At 38.7% G+C, this 19895-nt stretch overlaps 1 protein-coding gene across 2 annotated transcripts in view; it reads left to right on the top strand.

Annotated features, from left to right (window-relative positions):
- MAN1A2 (mannosidase alpha class 1A member 2) overlaps nucleotides 1-19895 on the top strand; it is a 178268-nt gene that overhangs the window by 152401 nt on the left and 5972 nt on the right. Inside the window, exon 13 of one of the 2 annotated variants that reach the window (XM_058716066.1) lies at nucleotides 9612-9663. The exons of the other annotated variant lie outside the window; for it this stretch is intronic. Within the exon in view, the coding sequence (XP_058572049.1) occupies nucleotides 9612-9663 (52 nt within the window). The remainder of the gene's footprint in view (nucleotides 1-9611; nucleotides 9664-19895) is intronic. 2 annotated transcript variants of the gene reach the window in all.

The raw sequence follows: 19895 nt of genomic DNA, 5'->3' as shown, positions 1-19895 counted from the left end.
TTAAAATGACTATAGAGGGCTAAGCAGGTGCAATGTTCAAGGACAAAAAGAATGAGAAAGAAATCAACAGAGACAAGAGATGTCAGCAAATTTTTAGAAGATGGAAAACAGAGAAAGCTAAGTACCTGCATCAGGAGAAGTTAACTGGAAGCAAACTGGTGAGTGCTTTAGAACTTTGGAAAAACGCAGGACTTGACATGGTAGGATTGAAAACTGTAGAATTTTTAAGTAAGTTTATAGAATGAGTAGCTAGACCCCAGTCCCCCCCCCCCCCCCCCCCCCCCCCCCCCCCCCCCCCCGCCTCATCTCATCTCTACCACGAATGAAACTAGAGATGTCTTGTCCGAAGAGGTCAAATCACGGAGGCTGTGGGCTGCCGGGATGGCAGGCGCAGCTGAAGGTAGTAGATGGGAGATTGGAGGGCTCCTTTCCGGGGAAATGGATTTGCCTGCAAGAAGAAAATCCAGAGGCACTGCTACGTGAGGCTCCCTCAGCAAAATAGCCATTTCTTCCCCCATCCCCGAGTGGTGCAACCACCAGGAAATGCCAACATGCCTACGGTGTCTAGTCAGCATTTGGGGCTTCATTTTTAAATGTTAATGGGCAGTATTGACTTAGAAATATTTGTCAAAATAAATATGTAAGATATGTGCATGTTTATGTCTGTATGTTATACTTCAAGTGTTTAAAGTTTGTTTAAAAAACAAAATATGAATACAACAAGGTAATTCAAGAAAATATCCCAGAACTGAAGGACATTAGTTTCCAGATTGAAAGCAGCCATCAAGATTCCAGCACAGTGGATGAAAACAGACCCGCACCAAGGCACAAGGCCATATTCAGAACACTTGCGGGTAAAGGAAAGATCCAGCAGCTTCCAAAGAGAGGGGGAATAAAAATCTGAGAAAAACGATCTGACATCAGGCGGGGCTTCAGACTTCTCAAGAACAACAGTGAAAGCTAGAAGCAGTGGAGCAGTTGATTCAAAATTCTGAGAGAAAATTCCAACTTAGAATTCGAAGTTTCTAGTCATGCAGGGTCTCACAAACCTACTTTCTCAGTTAATGTCTTGGAGGATATGTGCCATCAACGCTGAGTAGAAACCAAAAAAGAAGACTTGGAATTAGGGAACAAATGAAGGAAAGATCAAGAGATTTATCAGTCTAGATTGAATGGGACAGAAGGCCCTGGAGGGATTTTCTCAAGATTGAATTTGTAGAATATTTATATCTGCATATTTTAAGAGGAGATTTAGGCTCTTGAAAATGGTGGCATATTATTAGTAATACAAGGCAGTCTGCTCTTTAGGTGAGGGGAGGGATTATGGAAGAAAGGAAAAGCCAGCCTTGACTAGCTTTCAGCTCAGGAGGAATTGCTAAACTGGAAGCATTTTGTTTGGAGTCTGGACTGTCACACAGAAATAGGAGGTAATACCACTGTGCCATACTTGCAAGAAAGAGTCTTTGATAACGGGTTTGTTTGCTCTGAGGACTGTTTTTTTCATTGGTTTTTAGCGACGTAGCAGGTGATCCAGGGCCCCTTAAGTTACAACAATTCCAAGAGACATATCTGTACCTCAGTATCTACATCTGTTAACCTAGGTCTCGTTTGGCTTTTTCGTCGGATCTCAGCACAGTGCTGTTGGGTCTTGATTCGAAGGTCTGATAAGCGTACTTGCTGAAGACGCATTCCCATCTGTTCTTCTGCGTTCCTATATATTAGGCATTAAAGGCTGCAAGAAATCACAGGTTATTGGAACCATGGTCCTCTTAAAAGTTTGTTATTGAAAGAGAAACACTGTAAAGGCCAAGCTTGCCACCACAGTGTGTCTGCCTTCGGTGGGAAAATCTCTGGGGGCAGAAGTTATGTTTTGTGTGGCTTCCTGTGAATCCTCCTTATGTACTTTTTCCCCCTTCCTATCTCTTAAAATTCAAACTTCGAATATAATAGCAAAATTCTGGAAAACTATGTAAGAATAGGTCAAGAGTCTTAGTTAAAGCTATAGAAAAAAATTTATGTACAAGGGTGTTTAGTGCATTTATAAGAACAAAGAGTTATTATATGTTTAGTAACAGTTGCATGGTTAAATAAATTATGGCACATCCACAGTGGATATTATGGATCCAGTAATAGAGACTCCTCATGGTATAATTAGTAGGCTATTACCTGCACATATACACATATAAATATATACATGTATAGATATACACATGTAGATAAATGTCTTCATATGTATTTCCACATCAAAACATTGTTTTTACTTTTGTAATCAGAAAAAAACCAGTCTTTTAAGTAAATTCAACTACAGCCGTATTTTCCTGCCTCAAATTTAATTGCTGTTTTTGTGCCTAGAATCAAAAGGAATTTTTTGAGCTGCAAGAAAATTTAGAGGCCATTCATTCCAACAGAAACCACCACAATCCATTTCTTCCTCCTACACACATTCCCAGTGTTAAAAGTATCTTTACAACATACAGAGTATTGTGTCATAAAGTCTTCTGTTAATCTTTTCGGTTGATGGGCAGCTCACTGCCTCGGAAGGCCAACCCATGCCACTGTTCAAAAGCCTTTCTTATTAGAAAACTCTTTCTCACATTGAGTTAAAATCTGCTTCACTGTGAGCTCCATTCAGTGATACATGTTTTGCCCTTTTGGAAGTATACAGTCTGCTGCATATTTGCCAGGCTAAAGATTGCAGCTTTGTGTACTATTTCTTTCTATGGCACTGGTCTGCTTGCCTTCTGTGGACATGAGTCCATGGTTTTCTGGACTGAACACTGCATTTAAGATGTGGTTAAACCAGTTCAGGTTACCAGTCCCTACTTTGGTCATTATAGTCACATCAATGAAAGATAATACTCTTCTATTTTCTAGTAACCCTGTCAGTATAGCTTGAAATTTTGCTATTGGTCTTTTTTTTTTTTTAATGTTTATTTTTGAGAAAGACAGAGTTCAGGCGGGGGAGGGGCAGAGAGAGCAGGAGACAGAAAATCTGAAGCAGGCTCCCACTGTCAGCGCAGAGCCCTATGCAGAGCTCAAAACCCATGAACCAAGATTATGACCTGAGCCGAAGTTGGGATGCTTAACTGACTAAGCCACCCAGGTGCCCCAGTCTGGTTTTTTTTTTTTTTTTTTTTTTTAACATGAACTAGGATAATTACTTTCTTCTATTTGATGTAATTAATTTTTCCGAAATTTATTTCATTTTATCTTTATCCTTATTAAATTTTACTTTGTTAGATTTAACATATTCTGATTTGTTGAAATTTTTTGAACTGTTGCGTTTTTCATTTAATGTATTAGCTCTTCTAGCTTTGTGACACTCACAGATTTAATGTCTTCTCTATATATACCAAATTCATCAGATCATACAGACATCTCTACCAGTACATATTTGTCTGTCTTATCCCAACTCTTCCCCGTAGTAACTACGTGGACAAGTTACTGAATTTTCTGCCTCAGGTTTATCATAGGTAAAAAGAAAATTAATAATAGTATCACCTGAAAGGGTTGTTATGGAAATGAATATAGTGAAGCACTTAGAAGTATATCTGGCACAAAATACACGGTAGCAGGTGGAAAGTCATTGCAGGATGGTTGTGCTAATAGTTGGGGAAAGAAGCTAGATGCGAAGCAAAGGAGAACAAGGGCAGACTGGAACTCACAAGGACAAATGATCCCTTATCTGTGTCTCGTGGCCTCCGACTTTGATAAGCAGCTAATTTGCAGAAGAAGCTGGCACCCTTTGCCATGGGACTCTATATGCCTGGCTTAAGAACTGGAAAAATGACTGAGGAGCTCCAACAGGAGTGGCAGGTGTTGAAGGTCTGGCAGCCTCCCCGCCCTGCAAGGTGAGCCAGGCAGTGACCGGCAAGTGCATCGTGTTAACAGCACATGGCAACACTAGACTCCTCTGACGCTTGGTGGGTGCCGCCATACTTCGGCCTCCAGCTCACATGCAGGGTCTGTCTTCTGTAGCCAGCTCTAACCCACGAGCATACAGAGAAAGTGGTTCTGACAAACGTAGTTCCAGCTTAGCTGTGTTTGACAAAGTACACAGTCACTGCAGGGGACAAGCCCTTCCAGACAATAAAAGAAATTATAAGCTACTTTATATCATATAGTGTGCAATATTTATACATAGAGGATCATTTAAAAACTGTTAATAAAGCTATAAAAACCAAGAGGTTAGTAGTGGTACAAGAGTAAATGGAGCAGTGGAACAAAACAGAGTTCAGAAATAAGCCCTCTTGTGTGTGGGAATTTCATCTTTGTAGAAAATCCATCCAGATCATTGAAGAAAAGTTAGATTAGTTACTAGAGGATACTAGGAAAACTGTTCATTAGGAAGGAGTCATGGCTAGTTCGCTGGATCCCTGCTAAATACCAAAAACTGATCTTACATAGAACATGCTTTAAATATAAAAAATGAAATAAAATCATGAAAAAAGTCGGAAATGTTTGTTCCCAACTCTGGGGGTGAGGACGCATGGCACAAACCCCAGAAATCATAGAAGGAAAAGATAAAACACTTTAGCCACTTGAAAATGGAAAACATCCGCAAGGGGAAAAAAAAGAACACTAAAGTAAAAGGTGGCATGCTGGGAAAACATATTTGCAATTCATTTGATAGTAGAATAACTGAAATTTGAAATTAAGGAACAAAGGCTAAGCTAAAATAAGTAAAGGCAGTTCACTGAAAATAAAGTTGGACAATACTGTAAACACAGGAAAACTAAATGTTTGACCCACTCATAGAGAAGTGACATAAATTAATAATCAAATATTATGTTTTACTATCAGATTACTTCAGATTTTAAAAATTTATATTCTGGTGTGGGCAGGGATATAAGGATCTAGTCATACAGGAGGGGTGAGAGTGTTGTTTGATGTGGGGGGTAAAGATCATTGGGAAAGAACCTATTGAAATACTAAGTTCACATTAATTTTGCTCCAGTAGTCCTACTTTTCGAACTGTCCTGCAGGTATACTCCACCAGGTGAGAAAGAGGGATGAAAAAGATGCCTCTTGCCTCCACATTGTCCACCTTCTTTGCTCCTATATTGAATAATTGAGATTAAGTGCTGCATGTACCTTTTCGGTCACGTCTCCTGCTGAACCACTTAGCAGGTCTATACCTGCTTACTATGCATTTTCACTTACGTGTCCTTCTCTTGCTGCCCCTTCTGCATGCGATTCCTCATTCCTTTTTTATCCCTAACAAACTCTTAACTAGGTTTTCAAGGTGTAGCTTAGATATCACTGTCTGTGAGTTCTCTCCAACACTAAGGCAGAATTAATCGATCCTTAATTATACTCACGATACTTCCTTGTCCTAATAGACTACAGGAAATATTAATGCCCTAGAGTTTAGTTTCACGTTTGGGTTACAGTATACACTCAACAAATGTTTGTTGAATGATACAGAATGAACAGCTTAGCTCTTGTCATATTTAAAATTAGTTGTGTAAACATCTTTTTCCTCTATATTGTGCAGTTCCTCAAAAATCAAGGCCAAATGGATTGTTTTTAATATAGCTTTTTTTTAATCATAAAAATAAAATGTGGATATGGCAAAATGAATTAAACAGAAAAAAAACGGAGAAGAAAAATTTCTCTGGATTCCACATCCAGTCTCACTTCCCAAAGATAACTATTATTCAACAGTTCTTGAGGTATCCTTTTAGAGGTTTTCAGGGTATAAGCAAACATGTAAAAATATATATTTATAATGTGTATCCTTTTAATAGCCTTTTCCCCCCCTCCCCTCCCCACAGATGCAATCATGTATACCTGCTGTTCTGAGACTTGCAATTTTCATCTTACTCTTTATCTAGAAAAGGTTTCCATATGGACACATAAATCCACTGAGGAGTATGTCATTTGCTTAATCAGTACTCTATTGCTAGATATAGAAGTTCGTTCTAGTTTTTTGCTGTTATAAACGTTTCAGTGAGTATCCTTTTATATATAACTCTGCTCCCTGTATGAATATAAATAGTCATTTATATTCCTTACAGTAGAATGGCTGGGTCAAGGGGCATGTGCATTTGAGTTATGATCATTTTAGTTAAACAGAGTTAAGTCTAGAGAACTAACTCTTCACAAAACTTCTCACAGATGGAAAGCTCTGAAAGTTCAGGGGAAAAAGTATTTTAGAAAATTAACTGATTAGAAACATTAGAATTGAGAATATTCTGAGAAGTAACAAAATATTTAGATAGTACTTGATACGTAAAGTAAGCTTTGAATGAGTAGGCTTTTTAGAAGTCAGTCTTAAATTATTTTGAATTTTTAAGTGATTCAAAATAAACTCAAGAGAATAAGTCACTTGATTTTTTTTCTATAGGTTAAGAACACAGATAAAAAGTCAAAACTGTTGGAAGTTCTTAGGAAATTAATAGGGATAAAGATTTCAGAATTTGCTCACCCTTTTAAACTATTATTTCCTGGGGTTCTTAATTCTGCCTCTTTACTCTTGATGTGTCCTTATCTACTAAGTAAATGGTGATCAGAATATAGAGATGACACACTGTAGTGTATGAAATAATTCATCCAACAAATACTTGATGCCTCATATGTGCCTTTGCTGTTTTATGTGCCAGAGATAACAGCAGTGAATGTATAGAGAACAGTCTTGACATCAAGGAACTCACAAATTGTGTTCACACTCCCCTTGACTTCCAACTGCTGTGTTTTTTGAGTGCCTGTCCGTAAAAATAGGCCCTGTGTATATATATCATCTGTACTTTCCATTATTCTCTCGTCTTTCCTCTATTTTTTTCAGCACTATTCCCACCTGATACATGCATTCGTTTTTTTATCCGTCTCTACCAGTAAGTAGAATGTAAGCTTCATAACTGCAGGAACTTTTCCTTTTAACTACTCTCACCTCCCTAGCACCCAGTACGCAGTGTAAGAGACACTCAATAAATATGTGTTACGTAAGAACAAAGTTGGCTATTTGCATCTGTACTCTGATGCTCTTAGGTCGTAGTTTGTTTTTCCAGCCTTATTGAGATCTAATTGACGTACAGTGTTGTGTAAATGTAAGGTGTACAGAGTGGTTATTTAATACATCTGTCTTAATTGTAATATGATTACCACCCGTAGTGTTAGCTAATGCCTCCATCATGTCACGTACTTAACCATTTCTCTTTTGTGAGAACGTTTAAGATCTCTCTCAGCCACTTTCAGGTATATAATACAGCATTGTTGACTGTAATCTAATGCTCTACATTAGATCCCCAGAACTCACCTTCCAACTAGAAGTTTCTACACGAGTATGGCCTTTGAAGATTCCACTTATGGATATCGTACGATCTTTGTCTTTTCTTGTCTGACTTATCTCACTTAGCATAGTTCCCTCAAGGTCCATCCATGTTGCAAATGGCAGGAAATCCTCTCTCTTAGGGCTGAATAGTATTTCTGTGTGTGTGTGTGTGTGTGTGTGTGTGTGTTTTATGCATACCATGTCTTCTTTATCCATTCATTAGTTGGTAGACACATAGGTTATTTCCATATCTTGGCTATTGTGAAGCTTAGCGGTGCAATAAACATGGGAATGCGGATATTTCTTTGATACACTGTTTTCATTTCCTGTGGATGCATACCCAAAAGTGGGATTACTGGATCATAAGGCATTTTTATTTTTAATTTTTTGAGGAATCTCCATAGTGTTTTCCATAACAGCTGCACCAGTTTACATTCCCACCAATAGCACGCAACATCTCTCTTTTTTTGATGACAGCCATTTTAACAGATGTGAGTTGATATCATTATGGTTTTGATTTGCATTTCCCTGATGATTGGTGATGTTGAGCGTGTTTGCATGTGCCCGTTCATCATTTGCATGGTTTTCCTGGACAGATGTCTATTTAGTTCTTTGGCCCACTTTTTAATTGCTTCATTTTTGTTATTGAGTCATATGAGATCTTTATATATTTTCTATGTTAACCCTTTATCATATATGCAATTTACAAATATTTTCTCTGATTCTATAGGTTGTCCTCCATTTTGTGTGTGTGTGTGTGTGTGTGTGTGTGTGTGTGTGCGCGCGTGTGTGTGTGGTTTTACTCTGCAGAAACCTTTTAGTTTGGTGTAGTTCCATTTATTTATTTTTGCGTTGTTTTCTGCACTTTTGGTGTCATAGCCAAAAAATCATTGCTGAGGCTCAAGTCAAGGAGCTCTTTCTGTGTTTTCTTCTAGGAGTTTTGCAGCTTCAGGTGTTAAATGGTAGTTTTTAGTTGTGTCATTTTATCATTTCCAATTATATATATTTTTAATTTTTTTTTCGTGTTTTATCCATTTTCTGAGAGAGAGCAGGGGAGGAGCAGAGAGAGAGAGGGAGACACAGAATCCAAAGCAGGCTCCACGGCCTGGAGCCTGATGTGGGGCTCGAACTCATGAACCATGAGATCATGACCTGAGTTGTAGTCAGACGTTTTAACTGAATGAGCCACCCAGGCACCCTCTAATTATATTTTTAAGGCACTCTCTGATCATCCTATATAAAATTTCAGATTGCTCCCTTTTCCCGTATCATTTCCCCTTACTTCACCTTTACTCCACAGCACCCAGCTTCTAACATACTATGTCATTTCCATAGGCATTCCCCAACTTAGAGTATAAGCATATACTATATAAGCATAAGGGCAGTGATTTTTGTGTATTTTAGTTATTCTATCTCTGTATCTATGGTGGGACCACACCTACTTGTTTCAGAATTAAGTATCTGTTAAATAAAAGATTGAATTATTTGATTCCAAGAGAGACAGCTGAAAAAGAACGATTTTATACGGTCTTGCAAAAATGGGAACAGGAGAAGAGACCTACTTTATTTCTTGGTTGAGGCTCCAGGCTTAAATTCAGAATTCAGTTAGTGCTAGAAGATCGCTCACAGTGAATGCGTGAAGGAGTTGATGAAGCAGGAAGAAAAGGCCCAGGACCTTTGAAATGAGATGTCAAAAGTGAGGGCGTCAGGGCAGTGGACCTGCTTTCAGTAGAGGCAGAGGTTGAGATGCCCACAAGGAGAGCAGAAACCATGCACGCCAACTAGTGCTGGAAGTTTTGGTGCACCTGGGACCGTGGTTCTGAAGCTTGCGCTTGCGTCAGAATCACCTGGAAAGCTTGCAAAACAAGATTGCTGGGCTCTGTCACCAAAGTCTGATTAGTCGTGTTGAGTGGGGCCTAAAAATCTGCACTTGTAACAAGTTTCCAGGTGATGCTGATGCTCCTGGTCTAGGGAATCACACTCTGAGAACCCCTGACACCTGTGAATCAGTAAACCATTATGGAAGAAGTTAGGGATCAAGGAATTCCCTGCACTGACGAGGGACAGCCAGTACACCTTGAGGTCGGGTGGGCAAGTCATTGCCAAGTGCCTGTTCATGTGATCCAGTCTCCTCAAATGGTATACTGGAGGACCAAAACCATGGTCTCCCTGTTTTCTGATTCCTCTTAGGATGTCCCACAGTGTCACAGTGCAATCCAAATGTTAGACAGTAGGGACACACACATACACAGAGTGAATATCACTTTCACCATGAAGCATTTTTTTCAGTGTCAAAACTGTGTACTTTGAAACATCCTTGCCTTTTTTTTCCCTGCAGCAGAGGGAGCTACAACCCAAATTGTATTTATGTGGCAGTAACACATAATAAGGTTATTTTCCTTTTTCGTCCTTTTCCTTTAGTTTTCTTTATTTTAACTTTAAAAATCCACTTTATCGAAGTATTTTAGATGTGCAGTTCATTGTCTTGGGCAAATATATAAGCCTGGGTAACGACCACCCCAGTCACTCTGGAACATTTCCATCCTAGTCTTGCAGTGATGGTGGTTTTCACCCCACCCCCAACGCTTAGCTGCTTTTGATCACTGTAGGTTGCCTGTCTGGCACTTCATATAATTGGGATCATGTAGTATGCACTTATTTGGGTCTGCTAATTTTTTCAGCATAATGTTTTTTAGATTAATCCGTGTTGTTGCATGTATCACTTTTTTCTTTGGTAAGTAGTATTCTGTTCTATGGATATACTGTGTTTTGTGTATCTGTTCTGTCTCTATTTTTTTGGTTGTAAAACTTGAGTTTATTTATAGAAAAACACATGGTACCATATAATTTTTTTCCTAAGGAAGTCTTAGCATATATACATGGTTATGCAGTTTAGAACAGCCCCAACCAAAATAATGCCCTGGCATATTATTTTTTTAGTATATATGTATGTATTTTAAGTTTTTACTTAAATTCCAGTTAGTTAACATATAGTATAATATTGGTTTCAGGAGCAGAATTTTTTGATTCATCATCTGCATACAACACCTAGTGCTCATCACAAGTGCCCTCCATTATATAATGCCCATCACCCACTTAGCCCATCTTGTCTCCAGAAACCTTCAGTTTGTTCTCTATAGTTAAGAGTCTCAGGGCACCTGGGTGGCTCAGTCAGTTGAAGGACCCACTCTTGATTTTGGCTCAGGTCATGGCCCCAAGGTGATGGGATTGAGCCCTGCATGGAGCCTCCTTGAGACTCTCTCTCTCTTTCTCTCTCTCTCTCTCTCTCTCTCCCTCCCTCCCTCCCTCCGTGTGTGTGTGTGTGTGTGTGTGTGTGTGTGTGTGTGTGCGCGCGCCCCTCTACCCCTGCTCACACTCTGTGTCTCTCTCTCTAAAATTTAAAAAAAAAAAATTAAAAGAACCTTTTTTTTTAATTAAAAAAAATATTTTATTCATTTATTTTTGAGAGAGAAGGAGAGTGCAAATGGGGGAGAAGGACAGAGAGAAAAGGAGACACAGAATCCGAAGCAGGCTCCAGGCCCTGAGCTGTCAGCACAGAGCTGGATGTGGTGCTCAAACTCATAAACCATGAGATCGTGACCTGAGCCAAAGTCGGATCCTCAACTGAGCCACCTAGGTGCCCCCACCCCCGAAAAAAAGAGTGTCTTATAGTTTGCTTCCCTCTCTTTTTTTCTCCCCTTCCCCTATATTCATCTGTTTTGGTTCTTAAATTCCACGTATGAGTGAAATCATATGGTATTTGTCTTTCTCTGACTTACTTTGCTTAGCATTATACTCTCTAAATCCATCCACGTCATTGCAAATGGCAAAATGCATTCTTTTTTATGGCTGAGGAATATTCCATTGTGTATATATATACCACACCTCCTTTATCCATTCATCAATCAATGGATCTGTCTTCTCTTTGATGGCATTAGTCATGTGCTTTTGAAAGGAATCAGGGAAAGAAGAGGAATTATGTTTGTTTAGCATTTGATTACATGTACCTAGCTCTTAATTTTTTTATTTCTAGGAATTTTTTAATTCGTCCCTTAAAAGTAATGGTATCTAATTTGCTATTATCAAATAAACAATTATTACCAGTTTGCCATTATTAAATAAAATATTTTAATATTTTAATCTTGGTGCTTCTTAGAGATGGTAAAGAAGAACCCATAGCAGTCAAAATTTGTGGCACTGGTCTTCCTGTCAAAACGCAAGTAAATATCGTTGCCTAAAGTTTGTTATTCAAAATTTGAAATGCCTTTTAAAAATTTCTAGTGAGACTTCCAGTTCTCCCTTTGCAAATAATTTTACTAATCAAGTTTTTTCTTGATATTTTAGCTAGGTTTGCTAATTAGCTGCTCTTTCTAGAGAGAATATTTTAGAATGATAAAACTAGTAATACATGAGGAGAGTAATAGACTTGTGACCAGGAAATATACCAGAATGCTAATGGTAGCATCTAGGAGGTAAGTATGTGTGGGTTTCACTGTAAGATTCTTTCAAAGTTTCTGAGGTGTGAAGGTTTTATAGTAAAATACTAGAGCGGGGAGGAGGGGAAAGCTAGTGAATTGTTGCACAGGACAGATATTGTTACAAATGTCGCTATCCTGTCCTCTGGTAGTTCTGGTTTTGCTTTTTATAGCTCCTGTTATCTGCCTGCGCCTGTAAAGTTATTCTCAGTGTAAGCAAATGAAAGCCCAGTTAGCCAGCTATCAGACTATTAAAGCTTATCCCCTAGTGAACAAGGTTTTGAAGTAGGTTCAAAGACAGTTCTGATAATGGTTTTGTCAAGAAAGCATCAAGGGTAGTATGACTTTTAAGTTCATAAGCAAAAGTGTCTAAGTAATATATTTGAGAGAGAGGCAGGAATCAATGAGATGATTGGGGTGAGGATTGTTAGCCTAGGAAAAAATAATTCAAGAGGGAAGTCTGGGAAAACAGAGCCACTGTTCCCTTCCATTTATCTTTTATCTTGTCTGTAACTGGATCCTAAAGTTAACCTCCTGCCATGAGAGAAGGACTGTTTTTCCAGCTGGATGAGGAAAGTAGCATATGAGGTCTCCTGTTCTGTGCTTTTCTATGCTCTGACAGCTGATTTGCAAACTAAGTCCAATTCAAAAATATTTATTAAGTAACCACTCTCTTTCCAGAATTGTGCGATTTGGGAATTAAAGCATATGAAACATAATACCGTATGAGGAACTTGCAGGCTAGTTAAGAAATCTCTTCCTTCTGGCAATGGGCAAATTCAATAAAAGTACAGAGTATATCGTCAAGTACCAAATAGAATATAAGTCTTTTAGATTCAAAGAAGGGAAATTTGGCTTGGGCTAGAGCAGTCATGAAGAAAGTTTGAGATAATGCTAAATGATACCTGATATGTTAATAGGTGAGGCAAAGCAGAAAGTCATTTCATGAAAAGAGATCCAGCTTGAGAAAAGAAATGCTACCTCTCTTTAAAAAGACAGTAAGAGGGGCGCCTGGGTGGCTCAGTCGGTTAGGCGTCCGACTTCACCCCAGGTCATGATCTCGCGTTTCATGAGTTCAAGCCCTGCGTCGGGCTCTGGGCTGACAGCTCAGAGCCTGGCGCCTGCTTCGGATTCTGTGTCTCCCCTTCTCTGTCTGCCCCTCCCCTGCTTGTGCTGTCTCTCTGTCTCTCAAAAAAATGAATAAATATTAAAAATAAATAAATAAATAAATAAAAAGAAAACTAGACTGACTAAAGAATATTCGTTAGAAGTAATGGGAGATAGGCTTCTAAAATCAAAATCAGGGAAGCAACTATATGGATGAACATTGAGAACATCATGTTAAGTGAAATGAGCCAGTCACATAAAAGACATACTGTTAGGATTCCACTTACATGAAGTACCAGTGACCAAGCTGGTTGATAGGAAGAGAAAGCAGAAGGTGGTTACCAGGTGCTGGAGGTAAGGGAAGGGGGAATTGTTGCTTTCAAGGGTATCGAGTTTCAGTTTGGCAAGGTGAAAGAGTTCAGGAATCTGTTTCACAATAGTGTGAATATAGCAACACTGCTCAGCTTAAAAATGGTTCAGATGGTAAATTTCTTTGTCTCTTTTTTAAAGTGGACACACAGTGTTCCATTCGTTTCAGGTGTGCAACATGCTGCTTCAACAGGTCCCTGTATGGTGTCCCTGTATGCTGTGCTCACCACAAGTGTAGCTGCCATCTGTCACCATACCGTGCTGTTACAGTACCATTGCCCACATTGCCTGTTGTGACCTTTTATCCACATTATCCATTTATTCATTTTATAACTGGAAGCCGGTTTCCCTCTCCCCTCCCCCATTTTACCCATTCCTCCACCACCTCCCCTTTGGCAACCATCAGTTTGTTCTCTGTGTGGGTCTGTTTCTGCTTTTTGCTTGTTTATTCCTTTATTTATTTATATTTATTTTTGATTCCATAGATGAGTGAAATCAGAGGGCATGTATCATTCTCTGACTTTTTCCACTTAACATAATACCCTCCAGGCCCATCCATGCGTCACAAATGGCAGGCTCTCATACAGTGGTAAATTTTATATTGTGTGTTTTCTTACCACAATAATAAAAAAAAAAAAAGAAGCAATGGCACACTAAAAAGGGAATCATAAGATAAAATGCAAAGCATCTACACTTTAACTCCAACCTCTTCCTCCAATCCTTATAACCTATGCTAGGGCTGAAATTAAAGGAAAACAAATATGGCTGAGAGAAAATTAGAGCCCTAAAGGAAGAAAAGTAACTTATTTTAAATGACTGCAAGGATCCTAAGAAATTACATATCAAGGTGCTACTGCAAATGTAATATTATAATCAGTATTCTTTCAGGAATGATGGAGGGAAACAACAGAATAGCTAGCTAATTTTAAAGAAGGGGAAAAGTTGGATTGAGGAAAATAAAAGTAGATGGATTTAATGTCCATTTTCACGAAATTCTAGAAAGTCATGATATGAAGACTCTGGAGAAGAATTAGTAATCAAGAAAAACCAGAAAGGCTTCCTCAGAACAAGTTCTTGGTCCACCAACTCTAATGTCCTTTGTGGATTGGTTTAATAATAGAGGATTAAGTGATTCCATGAACATGAAAGAGCAGGCCTCTTCCTCTAAGATGAAGTCACAAGGTTCAGAATTTACCCTTACACCCAAAGCAAACAGATAAATAATATAGGATACAGTGGCTTTCAAAACACCGGAGAGGAGGCAGTGAAGGGACGTGATCTCTGAGAGACGGGAGACAAACGAGCAGCCCAGGGTTTGCCCCAGCTTGCCGCCTCCATAAGTTTCTGGGCCACAGCATAGGGCAGGGTACCTGAGGCACAGTTTCCCTAAGGAGTTGGAATTGTGAGTCCAAGGAAACTAAGATAGCTGGTGTTCACAGGAGAGAGCTGCACAGAGAGAACCCGGGAGAATCCCCAAGAGTATTCAGCAGAGGAAAGAAACAATGCCTGAGTTTGGGGGAAAGAATCATCTATGAGGGTTAAAGGGAACAGCTTACGGTGATCACACAAGGCTCAGGAACAGTCAGTGCCTATTCCCAATAGCCTGGCTGGAAAATCTCATAATTTCACAGGGCACTGAGTAGAGTACTTGGGACAGTCCTGCCTCAGTAGTGGGGAACAATGTATTGCTTTGGATCTACATAATCACAAATGTAAGTCCTGAAGGGATCAAGCTGTTTCCAAGTAACTTAACTATATATCTGGACAAAACTCAAGATTTATAGGAATACAAAATTATCCATCAACCAAAAGGTAAAACTCCTAATGTCTGGCATCCAGCCAAAGATACCATGTGCACAGTAAGGCAGGAAAATATGATCAACAATGAAAATAATCAACTGAAACTAAGAATTCATATAGCTGTTAGAATTAGCAGATGACATTAAAACAGTTGTTTTGATTATATTCCATATATTCAAAAACTTAAGTAGAAACATGGATATAAAAACCCAAATCAAACTTCTAGAAATGGAAACTGCAATGTCTGTGTTGAAAAAAATACCATATAGAATTAATAGTAAATTAGACATTGTAAAAGAAAAGATTAGTGAACTTGAAGACATTGCAATTAAAATAAAAATGAAATGAGCAAAAAAAAGAGAATCTTATAAAAATGCAGAGAGCATTGGTGAGCTGTGTAACAACTATAGGTGGCCTAAAATATGTGAAATTGAAGTTTCTGAAGGAGAGGATAGAGAAATGGATTAAAAAAAATATATTGGCCCAAATCTTTCCAAACTTGATGTAAACTCTACACCCACACATCCAAGAAGCTGAATAAACTCCAAGGACAAGAAACATGAAGACTAATTACTTCACTAAGGCACCTTAAAACCAGTTGATAATGAAAAGAATCTGAAAAGCAACCAGAGGAAAAAAGACAAGTTAGGTAAAAAGGAGCAAATATAAGAATGGCAGCAGCGTGCTCATTGGAAACAAGACTAATATTCCTCATATATATATGGTTTTAGCAAATCAAATCTAACCTATTAAACAGGTAATACATCATGACCAACTGGATTTATTTATCCCAGGCATGGAGATTTGATTTAACATTTGAAAATCAGTGAGCTGAAAAAGAAAAACATATGATCACTTCAATAGACCTAGAAAAGTTATTTGACAAAATTGAACTTCCTTTCCTGATAAGACTCTTAGCAAACCAGGAATGGATAGGAACTCCCTCAACCTGATAAAGGGCATAAGGGAAAAACCTACAGCTGACCTCATACTGAAAAACTGAATGTGTTCCTCCTAAGATCAGGAATAAGATAAAGATGTCTGCCTGTTCTCTTCACTTCTATTTAGTCTTGGACTGGAGTTTCTAGCTAGTATAGTCAGCCAAGAAAAAGAAACAAAAGATATCCAGACTAGAAAGGAAGAAGGAAAACAATCATTTTTTCGTAAAAAAAAAAACAAAAACAAAAAACCCGTGATTATCAAGGTAGGAAATTCTAAGGAGTTCTCAGAAAGTTACTAGAATTAATAAGCATTTAGCAGAGTTGTGAATGCAAGATTAAGATGTCTGAATTAATTATGTATATACTAACAATAAACAATCAAATTGAAACTTAAACCACTTAACAGTAGTGTAACGTTATAAAATATTTAGGGGTGAATCTTGACAAGACACATAAAAGACCTGAACACTGGACACTAAAACTCAGTGCTGAAAGAAATTAAAGATCTAATTGAATGGAGAGATTCACTTGGGTGATGGACTCAGTATTGTTAATTCTCCCCAGATTGATCAATCTGTAGATTAAATGAAATCCCATTCGAAATCTCAAGAGGTTTTTTTATAGAAATTAATAAGCTGTTTTTAAATTTAATGTTGAAATGTGAAGAACCTAGAATAACCAAAACAAGTTTGAAAAAGAACACGGTTGAAAGCCTAACACTTCCTGGTTTCAAGACTTACTATAAAGCTATGATAATCAAAACACAGTGATATTGGTATAATGCTGGGTAAATATATCAATGGAACAAAATAGAGTCCAGAGAAAACCTGAGATATATTTGAGCACCTGAGTTTTGACAGGTACAAAGGCATTGTGATGAGAAAAAAACAGGCTTTTCAACGAAAGGTGCTAGAATAATTTCTGTATGCATAAACAAAAAAATCTGTTCAAGGGGCGCCTAGGTGGCGAAGTCGTTTAAGCGTCTGACTCGGTTTCGGCTCAGATCACGATCTCCCAGTTTGTGAGTTCGAGCCCCGTGTCAGGCTCTGCTCTGACAGTGGGGTAGCCTACTTGGGATTCTCTCTCTCCCTTTCTGTCCCCCCCCCCCCGTCTTTCTTTCAAATAAATAAACTTCAAAAAAAAAAATCAGTTCAAAATGGATCATAGACCTAAATTCAAAACCAACAACTTTTAGTAGAAAACGTAGAAGAAAATTTTTGTGATCTTTGGCTAGGCAAAGATTTCTTAAATAACTACACCAGAAGCATGATACCTAAAAGAATGACTCGATCACTTGGTCTAAAAATTTTTATATATCTACTTTTTGAAAAATGTTAAGTTTATTTATTCTTGAGAGACAGAGCATGAGCTGGGGAGGGGCAGAGAGAGAAGACTCAGAATCTGAAGCAGGCTCCAGGCTCTGAGCTGATCCAGGCTCTGAGCTGTCAGTGCACAGCCTGATGCGGGGCTCTGACTCACAAACTGCGAGATCATGACCTGAGCCAAAGTCAGACGCTCAACCGACTGAGCCACCCAGGCGCCCCTAAAATTAAAAAAATATCTACTCTTTGGAATATGTTTGAAAGAGTATGAAAGAAAGCAAAGGAATGAAGAGACACGGCACACACTTGCAAAGTATGTAACTCACAAGAGACTTCTATCTGGGCTATATGACAAATTCTAAAAACTCAAAAATAAGATAACATGCAACCCAGTTTAAAACCTGGCAAAAGAACAGATACTTCCTAAAAGATACAAGGATGGTAAATATGTTCATGGAAAAAATACGTAACATGATCAAGTACAAATTAAAACTGTAGTTAAAATAGACCCACACCTGAAGAAATGTTGCCCTTCACTTTCGGACTTTGGACTTGTAGGGAGATGTAAGGTGTGGAGCATCATTTGAGGAGAAAGTCAAAAAAATCATGGAGATCCTGATTACTGGGGAAAAAATTGGCACTCAAGTCTTCTGCCAACCCAGAAAATCCTCTCCACAAATATAGCAGCAAAAGAAACCATTTAAAAAAATATTTTTATCGTTTAATAAGCGCTAAACCAGATTGCAATTTGCATCACAGGCAGATTGCAAAGACAGAAAATCTCACCTTCCCATATAACCAGGCGGATACAATCCATTATATACATGTTCTGAAGATAAGTGATAACTCGTCCTTAAATAAGAGTACTCTCTCCACAGCACCATTTGCCATACATAGTTCATTCTAAATTCACGTGGTAATTGGGGTGGCCATCTATGTTAATTAGTTGTCTTTATCCAAAGGAAAAATCATATACTTCCTTCTCTGTGACACGGGGTAGTAAAGCTTTGGAGAAAAGGCACCTAAGCTAGCTTCCCACAGTGATGGAGACATTGGGGTGCATCTTCCTCGACGTTTACATTACAAAAGCAGGCCTTTAGAAAAAACTAAATTGTAAAGCTGGCTTTTAAAATGAGGTACCTGGGGGCGCCTGGGTGGCGCAGTCGGTTAAGCGTCCGACTTCAGCCAGGTCACGATCTCGCGGTCTGTGAGTTCGAGCCCCGCGTCAGGCTCTGGGCTGATGGCTCGGAGCCTGGAGCCTGTTTCCGATTCTGTGTCTCCCTCTCTCTCTGCCCCTCCCCCGTTCATGCTCTGTCTGTCTCTGTCCCAAAAATAAATAAATAAATAAATAATAAAATAAAATAAAATGAGGTACCTGTGTTTCAGAGGGACAATTAAAAGTTTTCTCAACGCAGTGATCTAAGAAAAAGGGAAAGAAAGATAAGGTCTTTGGCACCAGGAAAAACTTAACATTTCGTTATTAACCTTTACAAAACCTTTGCAACCCAGATTGTGTTGTACTGCTGAATTAACCATCCTTTGTCGTTGTCTTCCTCTGGGCTTTTTGTTATAGGAGCAGACCTCCTTTGTTTATGCTTATCCTATAGGATACCTAACCTCTGCATCCTAACTTATGCAACCCCTAAAAGCAGAGGAAAAGGAGTCCCTCCCAGCTCCCTTATATCTCAAGATAAAGCCTAAGCCATTGCAGTGATCAGAAATGTCTGCTTTCTTCAGTTTATTCTTTTTTTTTTTTTTTTAATTTTTTTTTTTTCAACATTTATTTATTTTTGGGACAGAGAGAGACAGAGCATGAACGGGGGAGGGACAGAGAGAGAGGGAGACACAGAATCGGAAACAGGCTCCAGGCTCTGAGCCATCAGCCCAGAGCCTGACGCGGGTCTCGAACTCACGGGCCGTGAGATCGTGACCTGGCTGAAGTCGGACGCTTAACCGACTGCACCACCCAGGCGCCCCCCCTTTTTTTTTTTTTTAATTTTTTTTTTTCAACATTTATTTATTTTTGGGACAGAGAGAGACAGAGCATGAACGGGGGAGGGACAGAGAGAGAGGGAGACACAGAATCGGAAACAGGCTCCAGGCTCTGAGCCATCAGCCCAGAGCCTGACGCGGGGCTCGAACTCACGGGCCGTGAGATCGTCTTCAGTTTATTCTTAAAAAAAAAAATGCATGTTTATTTTGCACTTGAATTTGTAATATACCCACATTAGTTTTAATATTCTTTTTCTTCCCCACCCCTTCCCCCTAAGAAAAAAAACTTTAAGGTTTGAGAAAAGATGTGGGGAAGAGCAGAGAGGGGCAGGTCTTTTGGAGAGATTAATAATGGCATGTTTTAATGTGTTACCTTTTAGAATATAATTTCCACTGAGTATCTTCAATTTGATTTGATTTCTAACCAGTCTGTTCCAAAGACATTATTTAAACATTATTAGTATAAACGAAATGGAAGTTTTAAGTACATTATTTTTCAAACAGTCTAAGGTATTTTTTAGAAGTTACATGAGCATATACATGCAAGCCTCTTTGAATTGTAACATCTTCCCATAATATACTAGATATTAGCATAGTTAAGAAGAATAAATGAATC

This window comes from Neofelis nebulosa, chromosome 2 (genome assembly GCF_028018385.1).
Source record: "Neofelis nebulosa isolate mNeoNeb1 chromosome 2, mNeoNeb1.pri, whole genome shotgun sequence".
NCBI lineage: Eukaryota > Metazoa > Chordata > Mammalia > Carnivora > Felidae > Neofelis > Neofelis nebulosa.
Note: the sequence above shows the minus strand (reverse complement) of the source record. Positions and strands in the feature narration are given on the sequence as shown.